Consider the following 15,549-nt stretch of genomic DNA (forward strand, 5'->3'; position numbering starts at 1 on the left):
AGGGCAACAACTAGCTTTGAACAAAGAGGTAATTCAAACAGAGCAGCTTCATTCAAAGGAATGTTTTGAGTACGAAGCACATGCTGGTGGGCCCCAAATCTTGAACAGCTGATTAAAATGTGTGCCTTGTTACAGACGTGAAAAGCAGCAGTATCGCGATGCAGAAGGTGCTACCTGTAAACAGCAATGAGGCCATAATTTTTCACTTTCTTTGCATCTAGTGATTCCTCTGGAATCTCGCACAAAATAAGGACAGGTTCCCTGGGTGCAGTAGGACAGCGCACTCGGAATTTTAAAGCAGTTTGCCAAAGTACTGTTTCCCAGTGCTAGCAGTTCTGGTGGTGAATAAGTTTCCGGATATCTGGAAGCGATGAAGTCTACAGGACTACAGAGTGAGTTAACACTCAGTTATTATAACACATATGCTGAACACAGTAATGACTTCTGGCAGAATAGTTAGCCCCTTAATTAGTATTGCACTCCAACAAGACACAGCTGCTGTCTTTTTACATGACTGACCATTTACCGCCGATCCCAGAGACGAAATTAAAACTAATGTCATCGTGTAGAGGCAGCCGTTTTCCAGAAATTACCAATGGTTTTCGAGTGACCAACCCTTTACTGCTTACGCCTGTTCTTTCTCAGATTTCAGTTAACCGTTACACTTGACTTCAAACCATAAAACAGTAAGCTAAAGGCATTTCTCGCACCTCATAAGGACCTGCCCAGCAAAGTACTGCAGTGGTGGACTAGAGGTTTGAGCATCAGCCCCCTATGCAGGAGGCGCAGGTTTCGATCCCCAGTGCTGCTGGGTATCCACGTTTTCTAACATGTACAAGCTTTCCCATGGCTTGGCGCTCGGTTTCTTGAGGATGTAATGCTTGGACCCATTTTTTTTCCCATTTAAAACAAAACACCATCTCTCCAGAAATTCAACACCATTTATTAATCTTGCTTCCAGATCATAAGTGCAGCTAAAGCTTGCTGCTATAACAGAAGTAAGTGAAGCTGTGGAAGTTGTGTTGCGTAGAGGATACCAGAAAAGCAATGTTAGATGCATGGCACGTGGGGAAAGCCGACACCCGCTAGCTGCCGACGACGGACATTGCCCAGTGAGCCAGCTCGGTGGGCAAGGACGATGACTTGTGTACCACCTCGTGCACCTGTGATGGGTCGACCAGTAGCTGCATGAGCCGGAACTCGTACTGCACATTGGCCAGGCTCCGAGACACAGGCTGCACAAACTCCAGTGCCTCCAGCTGCTGAAATGCCTGGAAGGTCAGAGAAGGCGCATGACGCCCCCTTAACATTACACTGCAGTCTGCTGAGCCTGAAATTTTGTTAGGTTGCAACGAATATTCGGTTACTGCTTTGAGTTTCTAAACAGTCAAGTGCACCGCGTGCAGTGCAAATGTGCCACATTTGGTGGCTGAGTCACGCAGAAATGTGGCAATGGGAGCTGTAACAGGTATGTGGTAAGTGGAGTTTTAATATCATGAAGCTGCACACAGGCTGATTTTGCCTCCATTGAAATGCAGTTACTAAGGCCAGGAATTGATGCCGTGATTTTGGGATTAGCAACCAAACACCACAGCCACTGTGGTAGGCTGGTGGGAGCTGTGGTGAGAGATATACTATCCAATTTTTGTTCCTAGTAAAATTTGATTGTTTGGCCTTTTGTGGCTACATTTATATTTCTTTGGCAGCAAAATATTGCCGAGAAAACGAGATTTCAAAATGGAACACTTTTTTCCCTCGCCACTCGATTCAAACTTATGATATCAGTGATGAAAAGGACTCTGTGAATCATCATTTGGTAGTGAATGGTGGTGTGGCTTGGCCTCAGAGATCCACAACAAAAAAGAAAGCATAGACACTATTGTAGTTAACTTGTGAAAACAGCAGGCAGCAGCGACCCCAGTGTTTCATTTCTGGGCATTTTCTAGCTTATTAGACACCCTGTTTTCAGTCATTACAATTCATGCTTGCAGCTACACAGAGGGCAAGATAAGAATGCCAAGCCAACTCTCTCAAGTTAACCAACAGTACACAGTACTAGTACAGAACTATTACAGTTCTCGATGTGTTCAAAAATGGCGGCAGAAAAATAGCAAGGGCAAGGGGGGATTGGTTCTTACTGCTACATCGTCTCAAACCATTCTTTCACAGCTGCCCATCTAAACAGCTATATCTTGCATCCACCATCAGCAGCTGCACTAGGCATTCAAATGGCTGCAGACTTGTGCAGGCAAAATCACAGAGGAAACATTTCAAGTGACAGCCTTATTCCTGAGCTGCTGCAAGAGCCATAATCTTGCTACATTTAATTCCTTTTGCAATGAATACATGCCTAATTATGTGAATAAAGCCTGAAAAAGCTAGAACGTCAGTGGCTATATCAACTGTGTTTGATGCTCAGGCCCCGGGCATGCAGATAATGCTCTGTTGCTTTGTTTGCCATGTTCGTGTGGACATCATAAAAGCATGTCTACTACGCATTTGTAGCTCTTGTAGCATTAATGGGATTCATAAGTTTTGTAGGGGTGAAGGTAAGACTTCTCACTTTAACGGGAAAGATTTGGAATGCTGGCAATGCCTAATGACTAGAGGCCGGATTTTTAGGCACTAAAAAGCACGTTTTAGGCGTCATAAATAGGCGGCTAAAATTGCATTTTAGGCACCTAACGGAGAAAAATAGGCACTATATAAACTTTATCAAAAGGGGCACACAGTTCCGAACTTCAGCGAGCAATATCTGCCGTAAAATAAAACAAAAACAAAGCAGGAATGATTTGGGACCTTAAGCAAGATGCGAACATTAGAAGCTGTTTTTTTTTTAACGCTGTCACGCAACTTTTCGTACAATACACATGCTTCAGCACAGCAAAAGGGACGGTTACTAATTCCCTTTTAAAACACTTTGGTATACCTCGAAACAAACAATTCGCTTGTCGTGTACAAAAGTAGAAACAATGAACACCTTAACAGGAGGCCATGTATTTAGAAATTGATAGAAACATTGTCAATTCAAAGCATCTGACAAATGAGTTCAGTCTTCGCTCACGCAGGATTTGAACTTATTTATTGCAGGCATACACGATGCATCAACGTTAATAAATATGTTGTCATTTGTGTAAACGGTGTTTTATAGTTTGTGGCTTCCCGTGTGCGGAGCCGCGCGACTATCAAATGGAGCTTGCTATTAGAAATGTCTGAAACCATAAATACGAGATGCTAGAAAATGTTTCACACAGTGCTGCTTGATGCGGAATATGCCGAAAAGAATCAGTTGTGCACGGGCCTACGTACATCCACGAGGATCTATGGTAAAATAAACATCATCCATCTAGAAATCACTGTTAAAGCTATGGAAGCAGTAGCAGACAAGGACCATCTCCAGGTTGATGGACACAAACTTATGCCTCTTATCAGTAAGAACAAGCTTGTATGCTGAAAAGGAACGCTCAACATCAACGGATGTTGCAGGAGCGTGCTTGTACTTAGGAACATTTGATGGCTTTACACTGTTCGGTATCTAGAATGTTCACCTTCGATATTTTCGGCTGTGGTGGTTGTTATTGTGCACGCAGCCGGCGTAGGTGCAGTGTTCACCACAGCAAACTGACGTGGTCATCTAATGTTGCCACGTGTGTGTCCTACACAAAACCGAAATGGATTCGAAAGCAAAGTCACAGCGTATTTCAGGCCCCTTTTCTGTAAAATAGGGCATTTTTAGGCGCTGATGTCGGAAATAGGCATTTATAGGCACTGACACCCAAAATAGGCATTTATTGGCACTATAAAAACAGTATTAAACATATTGTCAACACCTAATTCGTGCTCATATGTAAAAAAGGTGCGCCTACGAAGTGTTGAAAAAAATAGGCATTTGCCTAAAATCCGGTCTCTACTAATGACTCACACAGCATGGCCCCGAAGCAAACTCCTTGGGCTCTTCATTTTTGATTAAAGCCGAACAAGGGCAAAGAGAAGAGCTCGTGGCATTTCATAACAGTCTGTTACTGTCACCGACTAATGGTTTATGGTGCGTTTAACTTTCCAAAGCAACTCTGGCTATGAGGGATGCCACGGTGCAGGACGGGCTCCCGAAATTTTGCCCACCTGAGGTTCACACAGTAGAAGGGCCTCTAGAATTTTGTCTCCATCGAAATTCGACCGCCATGGCCGAGATCGAACTCGCATCTTTTGGATCAGCAGCCAAGCGCCATAACCACTGAGCCACTGCGGCGGCCTGTCACTAATATATGATAGTAAGTACAGATGTATAACCACTACTTTCACCAACAGATGGAAAGGGAGAGATAAGGCGACACAAAGCGTCACAGTACCTTCATCACTACTGGCTTGCTCGTTTCCAGTGATGACTTTCCAGTGGCAAACTTTGTGAACTCTACATGGGCAATTGAAAGAATAAAATTTGTTGTCATTCCCACTGGTACAATAAGTCATTGTCCATAGCAAAAGTTTGGCTTGGTTTTATGGGGTTTAACATCCCAAAGCGACTAAGGCTATGAGAGACGCCGTAGTGGAGGGCTCCGGAAACTTCGACCACCTGGGGTTCTTTAACGTGCACTGACATCGCACAGCACACGGGCCTCTAGAATTTCTCCTCCAAAGAAATTCTAGCCGCCGCGGCCGGGATCGAACCCGCGTCTTTCGGGACAGCAGCCGAGCACCATAACCGCTGAGCCACCGCGGCGGCGATAGCAAAAGTCCCCATGCCAAGGTGGTCGCGTCCACGGCAGGAGTGCACACATTTTTTGGCATCATGGCTGCTCCCATCCTGCAAAGCTTTTACACACTTGTTTTCTATCTTTTCTTATCTGCTGGTCCCACACACACATAAGTTCTGACCCAAAGGAAAATAAACATTCCGTAACATGATGAGAATAAGTTTTTTTTTCCTCCACAAACAGTAGCATACCTTGTTGTTTTAATCACTTTTAGTTTCAAAATGACATAAGCTGAACTTGTCACTAACGAAGATTTGAGGAGCGCTATTCTAATGCACTTGGCTCAGAGCGGCAGGCCGTGTTTCAGCAAAGATTTAGAGGCAACGCAACAGACTGTAAGAGACAGAGCTTAAAGTCTCTGTTTAGTAAGCAATGTAAAAAAAATAGCAGGCTTTCCATGCACCCTGGGCCAAAGAAGAAATAGTGGCAGTAGTATCACGAAGGAAGTGCTGAACAAGTCATCTGTAGTGCTGTGCAATGAGTCGGGTACGATACAAAATGCAATGCAATACTTTTGCTTCTCAAACATGGTTCCTTGGAGTGCTGTATGAGTTTCCAAAGCATCTATACCTAGGTGTTGGACTTTTCGGTTTTTATTTTTTGCAAATTCAGCGGTCTTTTCTCCTCGTTTATCAAAGAGCACAGTTTTAATTTTTTTTGGCGAATATCGCTTTCAACGCATGAGTCACTGACTTTTTTCAGTGGCGTATTTTGATACGCACCTTTTTCGGTTAAAACTGAAATTAAAACTGAATTCGCCGTACTATTGTCTGTCGCTTTTTTTCGTTTGTTTGTTTAAACCAAAAAGTCACACCCCTACCTATATCCGTGCATGCCTCAACTTTTCCCTTTCCTTTACCCCCTTTATTGTGAGACTAATCAAGCTGTAATTGCTCATAGCAAGCTGTTTCACTACACAGCTGGTCATTACTAACTGAATTTTGGCATTTTTTTGAGGGGCTGTGCATCTGCTGGCATGTCAGGCAGGTAGGGACACAAGCCATGACAAGGGAAGTTCCGCAGTACATATGAAAGTTACTGGGGTTCCTCGAGGCGAAAAAGATTGGGAACCCCTGTTCTGCAGCAATCCCTGAGAAAAAGACAAAGCTAACAATTTATGCTGGCAAACAGAAATCTTGACACAAAAGAGGAACCAGCACTTTAGCCTGGAAGTTATATTTAACTGGAAAACGCTTGCTTCTGACAACTCCAAAAGGGATAGAGGTACAAGATAGTGAGTACCTGTAACTGTAACTGTGAGTAGGCTGTAACTGAAAATACAGGCAATTGGCCATCATTAACTGCATCTAGAGTCTGTGTTGTGGACCTAAATAAAAAAACCACGTTTGATCCCATTTCTGACCCATCTCAAGTACTAACTGTGCAAATGTGTTGTGTTGTGTTGGGTTTAAAGGCACATACCCAAAACAACATAACTCATTTGCACAGTTAGTGTTTGAAATGGGCCAGAAATGGGCAAATGCTGGTGCATATTGCAATCGATGACCAAACTAAAGTGTCCTCACTGTGTGTGTGAAACCTCGGCCTTAATGCCTGTTGATTACACGAAAAGGGGGGGGGGGGGGGGGCAAACAGTTTAGTAAGCAAGCGAGTAGCCTATTTAATAAACTTGTTTTGGCAAAGCCGGACAGCAGCAACATGTATCGAGGAAAGCAACAAGTAGCTGCTTAAACAGATGCAAAGTTCATCCTCAGCACAAATGTCCTGAACTGCAATGCTGGTGAGTCTGCTTGGTGAGATGCAATAGCCTTTCGCTTGTAAGAGACCAAGGCTTTTCTCACCTTTGTACACCATCTCAAAGTTGAATGGCTCCCCGTCGTATATTTTTGTCAGGTGTACCATTGCAATGACGAGAGACAACTCCAGCATGGACAATCCTAGAACGAAATGTGGTTCATAAATGTCAAAGTGATAAGACCCAAAAGAACTTTATAAACTGTAACAAGTAAAAACAAAAAAGGGATCAACTGTTGGAATATCAGTTCACGTTCCACTTTTCCAACATAACTGGCATCAATTTTTTCACCTTAAGATGGATAAATCAATACATGTCACTTCAATGAGAATACCATGTGAGAAAAGTGAAGCTACAATAGCAGTAGCAAATGTGGCAAAAAATGAAACAAGTGAAGTTTGTCAGCCTTACAGCTAAACCCAGACAACAAATGGCAAGTCTGGCTGTACTCCAGCACAGTGGATCTTATGTAAAAAACAGCAGTTTCTTGCTCTCTTCACGAGCGACACAAAATGTTGCAGTGAAATGGCATCTTGTAATAACATGATGTCTTGTGACAGACTCAGTCATAATAGCATGGGCACTGAAATGCTTGAAAGTGTTAGCGCCTTCCAAATATTGTCCTAAAGGACCATAGATGCATAATTTTTTTCTTGTAGCACTAATGATCCTGAAGGGCTCACGTCCACCTGACGGGGTCTGATTCCCCTCACTATAGTCTAACCAAGAGACTCTTTGGGCCGACGAAATAGTTTCACCACCACCAATAATCCGGTAGTTGTGACCGGCACGTCACAAAGTTGTTAAGAGAACCTTTAGCTCGAGTTCCAACAGAAAAGCCTTCGAGCAAATCGCCGCACCTTTTAAGAGGGCCACATTGGAGTCTTCAAGATGCTGTCTCTGAGACTCGAGGAGGTGGACCGCATCCAGCCTTGGATTCTCTTGGCAAAGGCGCATCACAGGAGGCAGCTGAGGCAACCAATATAAAAGAGAGTAGCCCCCTTAAATGACTTATTCACGCACTTCACAGTTAGTGCTAAGCAACGCCAACGTGAGTTGCCCAAGAACCTGTGTGCCTATAGGCCATACTACACACCATCTTTCCCCAGAAGAAAAAATGTAAGGCCCTTTCAGCCATTCATTGTGAGTTTTGGAGCGAAAAGCTTCACTACACTAGTCAACACCGCGCTTCGCGTGAGCCGGCGTATGTCGGAGCACGAGTGACGTCGCGCACGGCGCAGTCTACTGCGCATGTGCTCCTCCGCTTCTCCTCGCCACCGTTTGACCTTTCGCCACAGCCGTGCGCAGTGCGCATTTGAAAGGAGGGGTATATAAGGCGCGCTTGCCCATAGAACAGGCGCACGCTGCCGCGTGTGTTTATCGCGGAGGCCAGCTATATAACCGCTTGCCAGAGAATAGGCGTGCGCATGTTACCGATACAGAAGTGCTACCACGGGAGTTGGCTGAAAAGGAGAGAAGAAATGAAAGGCTGAAAGCTCAACAAGCGTCCGAGACACCCGAACAACGAGAAGAACGTCTCGCTAAACAACGCAGCAAAGACAATCACAATGTTTATGGCTGATCATCGTGCTACTGCTACTCATAAATCATAAACCATAACCATAAGCTCAACCGTAAGCATATCCATAGGCTAAATCATAAAGCATAACCATAAGCTAACCCATAAGCATCACCGCAGCTCTTCGCATCGAGATATCCAGGCTTAACCCTAGCTAAGCCGCAGCCAATTTTTTATGTACAGCAAGCCTTTTCATGTACCTTTCATCAAATCATATAGCTATCCAAAACTGTGCACAAAAAATGCAACTTTGCTATCATATTTTTGCACTCTTCATTCTCAAACCAAGCTGCAAGAAAAAAAATGAATTTTAATGTTTCAAATTTGGGTTTGATTTAGACACTGCATTGAGAATAAGTGCAGCTCAGACTCAAATGAATGTATAAATTGTTGTTTTGCGCCCAACACCTCCAAGCACCTAAAATAATAATCCATTGCAAGTGCAAGCTGTGAAACAGATTCCAATTTGTAAGTTATATATTCAAAGCATGGCATGTACGCACAGAAAATGTTTGTCGTGGGACCCCAGTAGTGGCCTAGTGGTCTGAGCATCTGCGCGGTTAGGTTACCAGTGCCACTGAGCACCCGCCGGTTTCCAATGGATACAAGCTTTCCCCCTGATGTTGGATGAAGCATTTCACGTAAAGACTTTTTGCCAAATGTCAACACATTGGCAGGGATTGGAAGTTTGAAAAAAGCAACAGACAAAGAGGTTTGGTTTCGTTTATTGGGGTTTAATGTCCCAAAGCGACTCAGGCTATAAGGGACGCCGCAGTGAAGGGCTCCGAAAATTTCGACCACCTGGGGTTCTTTAACGTGCACTGAGATCACACAGCACACGGGCCTCTAGAATTTCGCCTACATTGAAATTCGGCCGCCGTGGCCGGGATCAAACAAGCATCTATTGGGTCAGCAGCCGAGCGCCGTAACCACTGAGCCACAGAAGCGGGGCAATAGACAAAAGAGACTGATAGGCAAGGAGTGGGCTGGAAAAGGACAAAGCATGGAACAAAATAAGTCCATACCAGCAGGTACTGCATGGCCCGAATATCCTTGTTGGTTGAGTACAGTCTTTGCATTGCTGTCCTTACAGCACCCTCTTGAGCGAAGGCCTGCACAAGAAATTACCCTTTATGAAAGTGGGAATGCAGTTCATAAGGTTGACCGTTTATCCTGTAAACAGAGAATAATTATAATAGTACACCATAACTAGTACTTCAGCTGACTAAGCATTTTAAGGAATGGCTAGAGATACCTGTTTCTTTTACATTAAAACATGTGTGCTCCAAATTGACATTTTCACTGTTGTTTGTCAATCAGGATGTTACTTACAAAATGAACTGAGTCACAAACATAAAAAAAAATTATATTTTAACCAAAGGCCAAGTATCTAAGCATGGTGACGTTTGTATGGGAGCAAAAAAAAACAGTTATTGCTCAGAAAATTGCACTTAAAAACTTTCACACTCCTCAATTCACATTTGTGACGTCTACACAGAAAAGTATTCCGTGATCACTGTCTTAAAGTGAATGATGATGCACCCTAGCCTCTGGTGATGGCAACACCTGTAATTCATTTGTTTGTGTTTCCTGATTTATGAAAGGTTTGTTTCCAATTAGAGTAGTCTCCTCGTGATCAGAACAAGGTAACCTATCAATACAGGCCAGCTTCATCTCGTCCGCACTGTCCTTTTATGTAAGTTGTACAGCTACTCACAAACCACCAATTCAGTTGCTGACAGCAGGTTACCGTTTATGTGTTTTGTTTCAGACTATAAACAAAGCCTGAGAGTTCAAGGAAAAAAAGATAGTACTTGCAACTGTTTTAAAAAGGTTAAGGTCAGAATGCCGGCTGTCTACTCACCCACTCTTCAGAAGAGAGCAGCTGACATTCTAAAAACCCTAAAACTGTGATAGTTGCCTCTTTACAACCAGCACACAAGTTTGTTAATTCAAAGCACACCTGAAAGTGCTACAGACTGATTTTGCACATGCACAGTCTCAACATTTTGTTAATAGCTCCTGCACTTCTTTTTCTGGGAAATATTTTCTCTGTACTCTGGAGCCAAGAAATGAGAAGCACACACAATATAACTTGTTGCAAACAACAAAGTCAAGCGTTTATGAACATGCAAAAAAAATAAATAAGCTCACTTGTGCACTGCAACTACATTTTCGAAAGTTTGGTGCAAGTTCACAAGATATCTGCAGTGTAAGAAAATGAACAAAGCACCATCCCTCAGAAGCAGGTTTACTTGTTTTCTCTCAAGAACATCAAACCGTAGGATATCGAGAACACAATTTAGTTTCGGAAGCAGTGCGACCGTGCAGTGAACATGACTTCTGAAAGGTTCACCGATCACACCTTGACTGAAAGGTTCCATTCTTCCCTCAGCTTCTTATTGGAAAAGCTGGCAGGCAGGGACAGATGATCGACCATGATGCCAAGGTATTCCTCAAAGCTGAAGTTGGGAAACAGATGCATCTGGCGATGTGAGAAGCGAGACTTCACCCTTTTCTCAAGCAGCTCAATGGCATCCTGGAAGTTTAAACACACACTGTTAACTCAATGCCATTAAGAGTTGAGCAGTAATGGCACCCTACAGCAGTTGTTTTTTATAGATTATGCTACAATAACCTCATTTATGTGTAAAGTATGTGTACCTCCTCCTGTGTCACGAAATTTATATTTGGCGTCACACTTCCATGATAGTCTTTATGATAGCACTATCCTAAAGAGATTCGCTCAGCAACACAAAGTATTAAAAAGCATGAGCAAGTATAGAACGTCATAGGTCGATAACAGCAGCAATATAACGTAAAGACAGAACACAGGACTCTGTGTGTAAAGTGCTATGTTCCATGCTTAGCCTAAAATAAAAACAAACAGTGCACAGAAAGATGTGTATAAACAGTGGATAAAAATAACTGCAGATTACTTAGGATTTAAAGGGGGAAGTGGGTCTTAATAGTTTAACAGACTTTAAGTGGGGGAACAAATGCCACATGAGATTTGGGTTGAGTAATGATAGGTTTATTTACTGCAGCAGCACTGGCAATGTGGAAATTTGTAGGAAAGCCACTCAGTGATGATGGTGTGCAATTAGCACCCTTCTTTTCTGTCCAGCTTGACAATTTGTGCACCCTAATAAGTTTTCTAGAAATTATGTAAACTTGGTTACTGCCAGAAAACTGCCTTCCCAAAGCGTTTTATTGCACAGGTGCAATCAATGTCTACGTTCTAAGGCCCCATTGTCTGTTCACCTGGAAAAATCAGTTTTAATTTGAGAATGTTACGAGACTAAAGGAAGAGAGCAAAGTTGAGCTTGGTTTGGCTTAGTGTTGTGCGCACTTAAAAGCAACATAGACAGGGAGGGTATGAGGTGAGAAAAGGCACACACATTCCTCCAGTATTCTTGTTCAGCAATTGCAGACACAACCACATTTTATTTTTTTTTTACTATAAACACACAAAAACGAAGCCCCATTCGAAAAACAACAGCTACTCTAAACCCTTGTGAGAAAGGACTTTGCAGGTGTCCATGAATGTCACCCCCGCTTAACCCCACTTCAGTCTTTGTTACTCAAGATAAAGCTTTACTTAAGGATAAAGTCAAACAGTGCCTGCTAAAATGGAAGACACCAGAACACAAGCTGGCATTACTGCATGTATTAAGCTGTAGCAAACGCCAACACTGCTCTTAAAGGAACTATGCAACGAATTCGAAGTTGCTTGTAAATGTGTTCAATGCTTAGAAATGATGCTAAGAAGCATTCATACCAAGTATGAGCCTTCGGAACTGAGCCGGAAATTTATTGTGAATTTTTAAAAACTGTGTTTTTTAAAATTCATGGGCCAACTGAAGTGCTCGTAGTTCGTAATAACCGATTTTGAAACTAAAATTGTGAAAATAGACATCACTAGTCCCGTGATGTCAGCAGGCCACCACACGCTGTCATTCGCTGGAGCCACGGCAGCCAAGACGTCATGGGCACACTTCCAGTAGCCATGAAAATTGTGTGCTCGTGCTGCTGCGCGAACACCTTTGGTCAAGCGCGAGCCAGGGCATTACCTTCGCGCATATGGTTTCAATCTACCTCTTCCACCTCTTTCTGTCGGGAGTTCCGAAGCCTGCTAACTAAAACAGACGACAAGCAAAGAAATCCGATGTGCGCCGCAATCCAGGAAGGCAAAGAGAGACTGGAGATACGCTGCCAACGCTGCTGCTGGGGCGTTGGGTACGAAAACCGGAAGTCTCAAACCGAACGTCAGCGAATGACGTTTTCATGGGCAGGGCCAGTCCCAGAGCTTATTCTTTTTTTTTTTGGATGGCCCGTGTGTACAAATTGAGAGAGAGGAGGAACGCAATTTTTAATCGTCTATATTTTCGTTGTTATTGATGCTAGCTCAAAAATTCTAGCACTGGGGTGACGAGTGATGGAATGCCTATCTCTCTCTCGTCTGCTTTACGTAATCGCAATTAATTTATTGCATAGTCCCTTTGAGCCATTGGAATTCTAAATGAAGGAGAATGAAGAGAAAAAATTATTGAACACAGTACTAAGGCCTTGTGAAAAAGAGAAACTTCCATCATTAGGACCAGTTGGTCATCTGCAAAACCCGAACTAACAGTGAAAAGATATTTTCGCAGTCAGAGTACATGTGTGTCCCAGAATATCAAAAGCTCCAGAATGGGCGCAAAAATGCAACACAAGTAGATTGTAATGAAAGCAAGCAAAATTATTAGGAACAAAAAAGAGGGGGGAGGAACAGGGACGATTCAGCCTTCATAGCTTGTTTGTATAATAAGAGCAGTTGATGTCACCACAAAAAGTTGATGTAAAAAAAAAAGCCTATCATCAAGGAATGGAAGACATGCAGTCATCAAGAATGCTTTATCAAAGTAATTTTACGGAGCCTTCGTATTTTTTACTATTGAAACAAAAAACCTACATGCGAAGCATATGGGGATGAGCTCACAGTCAACCACATAATACTTTCATGCAAGAAACTTGAGGAAGTAAGAAAAAAAGCATTTTACACGCTTTTAAAATGAACACTTCCCACTCCATCCTAGCCTACTCCTGGGAGAAAATGCCCTCATTGAACTTTCACATTTTTTTTATTTTTTAAAAGAAATAAACCTGCTAAATGAACTCTGACTTCAGAAAAAAAAAGTATTTTTGTAACAAAAAAAAAAACCACTCAACCCTGTGTTTGGCGCATGATGGCCTCATATGCTTATGCCCTATAAAACCCTACACAACACCACAAAATGACTGCTCATGACCCAATCTCTTCACTAAGAAACACTGAATTAAGAAAAGAACAACTGAACTGTTGTATAATATCAACAAAAACCATTTTTCTGCCCTATTCATTTTTATCCCCCACCAACACACAATTTCAGAAATTATAAAGTACACTTTATACGATCTATTTCAAATGGCATAACAAGAAAAAAAAGGCAAGGGGCATTTTGTTAAATAAAATTTTGAAAAAGGTCCCTAACCAGCCACCCTTCAACTACAGCTTTGGATTTGTTACATATCTTACTTTTTAATTAAAATGAAAAAAGAATGAAGGTTACTTACAAGTCGACATGTGACGCCAATAACCAGAATAGGTGCTTGCGCTGACTGAGCCACATCAAACAAATTGTACAGAAGCGTTTGGTTCTTGTGGTAGCAAAACAAGTCAAACTCATCAACAACAAAGACAATTGTTTTACTCTGCTGATCACCTAAAATAAGAACAAAGCAAAAAGCTTGTTACAGCAATTGATAAAGTTGTGGCAATCAGAATAAAAGCTATGCAATCTTGTATGAAAATACGAATGACAACAAAGTATAAACAAAGTATAAAATAAAATCATGAAGTGCAAGGTAAAAGTCCCTGCAGTAAGCAGAAACAGTTATAATTGCTTCTTGCAACATATGCAAGCAGTATGCTATCAAATACCCTTGCGCTTTAAAAATTACCCATGAAGTTCTCTAAATTTCACTGCCAGACACAAATATTTTTTTATGAAAAATCATAGCTGCCAAGAGATAACTTGCCAAGCCCAAGCGTCCTTGAAGTTGTTTTATAGAATCAATCAAGTTGAAACATCAATTCGATGTGACCCATTAAAAATTCAAACAAACTAGCTGAAGCAAAGCTTTTCTTGATGCAGTTAATACAGAAAAGAAATTCTTGTACTCCATACCTGATTTCAAACATTCTAGTAGAAATGTAAGGTTCTCAGAAAAGCTCCCCTGAAAAATAATGGAATGAAAAGAAAAAATTTGCTTTAACAAGGCATAAACAGATAACCTCTCACAAAAAGAAACAAAATGAAAGTGCAAAATGAAAGCTTACAAACACTCTGTCACCAACAACGTTTTCCAACTGGAGTTGACGTGTAATATCTTTCAGTGCAATCCTGTCATCTGTGTGAATTAAGCCTGCGAAAGATGTGCAGAAATGTGAATTAGTGGCCTTTGGAACAGCTCGACTGCCGTTACCATTAGTGTGTTCGGAAATCACAAACTGTGCAGTCACTTACCATTAAGCTTCACAAGAAGAAAGTCAGAAGTGATGTCCTTATGCTGAGACACGCTGTCTAAAACAGACAGAATCAGCTGCACAAAAAAAAATTAAGGAGCCCACAAAAACATTTTTTAGTGAAATCACCTCAAGGCAAACAAAATACTCACATCAATGAAAACTGAAACTAAGCAGGAAGAAATATCGCGCATAGTGCAATCGCCTAGAGAAATTTTCTGTCGGATAAAGTTTCATACGAGTTTAATACACAACAAAATAAGAGAAGGTGCAAAATACCGATGTCTTTCCACATCCTCTGGGTCCAACGACCAAAACAGAGTTGCTTTCACCTAGCTTGACTGCTCTTGACAGCAATTCTTCCAGCTGACTGCAAGCGGAAATGTGGGAAATGTGAGAACATGTATAATAAAAGGATATTATTCCAGTGTTTACGAAGTTTACTAAGCATCGCGTCCACGCAGGAAGGGACAGTACACAGCTCACCGTTTCTGCTCAGTGTAGGACTTCAGCAGGTCCGGCTTTGCCTGGGTGTCGAGGTTTCTCAAGAGGCACTTTTTCACCTCGGTGATCCAGTTCGCAGATGCTGAGTCACTTGATGAAGCACTCTTTTTGGAGGCATTGCGGCCTGATGTCATTTCACTTACTGACTTCTACGAACGTGCAAACCAGCGCGAACAACACGCGCTCACATTTGCTCGTCCCGCCGCCGATTGGCTTGGCTACGGTTTCGAGTTGGCTATGAGCACGGTGGCTCTGAGGTTCTTGGTTTGTAAACTTCTGGTATTATCAACTTCATTGACCCTATTCTGTCGTATTTATTTTAGTTTTATTATAATGTGTACGTGGTTGATTAACAGATTTTCTATTACCAATTTCTTCCACAGAAATTAGGCATACGGATCTGTGGCTC

The 15,549-nt window shown here is 42.2% G+C and overlaps 1 protein-coding gene across 1 annotated transcript; it reads right to left on the reverse strand.

Annotated features, from left to right (window-relative positions):
- Positions 1–923: 923 nt before the first annotated feature.
- Positions 924–15,376, reverse strand: Orc4 (origin recognition complex subunit 4). The gene is made up of 12 exons (XM_089548122.1): positions 15,123–15,376; positions 14,916–15,006; positions 14,638–14,713; positions 14,451–14,536; positions 14,299–14,347; positions 13,685–13,833; positions 10,455–10,628; positions 9,115–9,201; positions 7,371–7,479; positions 6,557–6,652; positions 4,350–4,411; positions 924–1,271 (listed from the first exon to the last, which is right to left on the reverse strand). The coding sequence occupies exons 1-12, from the start codon at positions 15,272–15,274 to the stop codon at positions 1,086–1,088; spliced, it is 1,317 nt and encodes a 438-aa protein (XP_089404248.1). The 5' UTR covers positions 15,275–15,376; the 3' UTR covers positions 924–1,085.
- Positions 15,377–15,549: the final 173 nt, after the last annotated feature.

The sequence above is a fragment of the Amblyomma mixtum genome, chromosome 6 (assembly GCF_055824585.1).
Source record: "Amblyomma mixtum isolate Tamu chromosome 6, ASM5582458v1, whole genome shotgun sequence".
NCBI classification, from domain to species: domain Eukaryota; kingdom Metazoa; phylum Arthropoda; class Arachnida; order Ixodida; family Ixodidae; genus Amblyomma; species Amblyomma mixtum.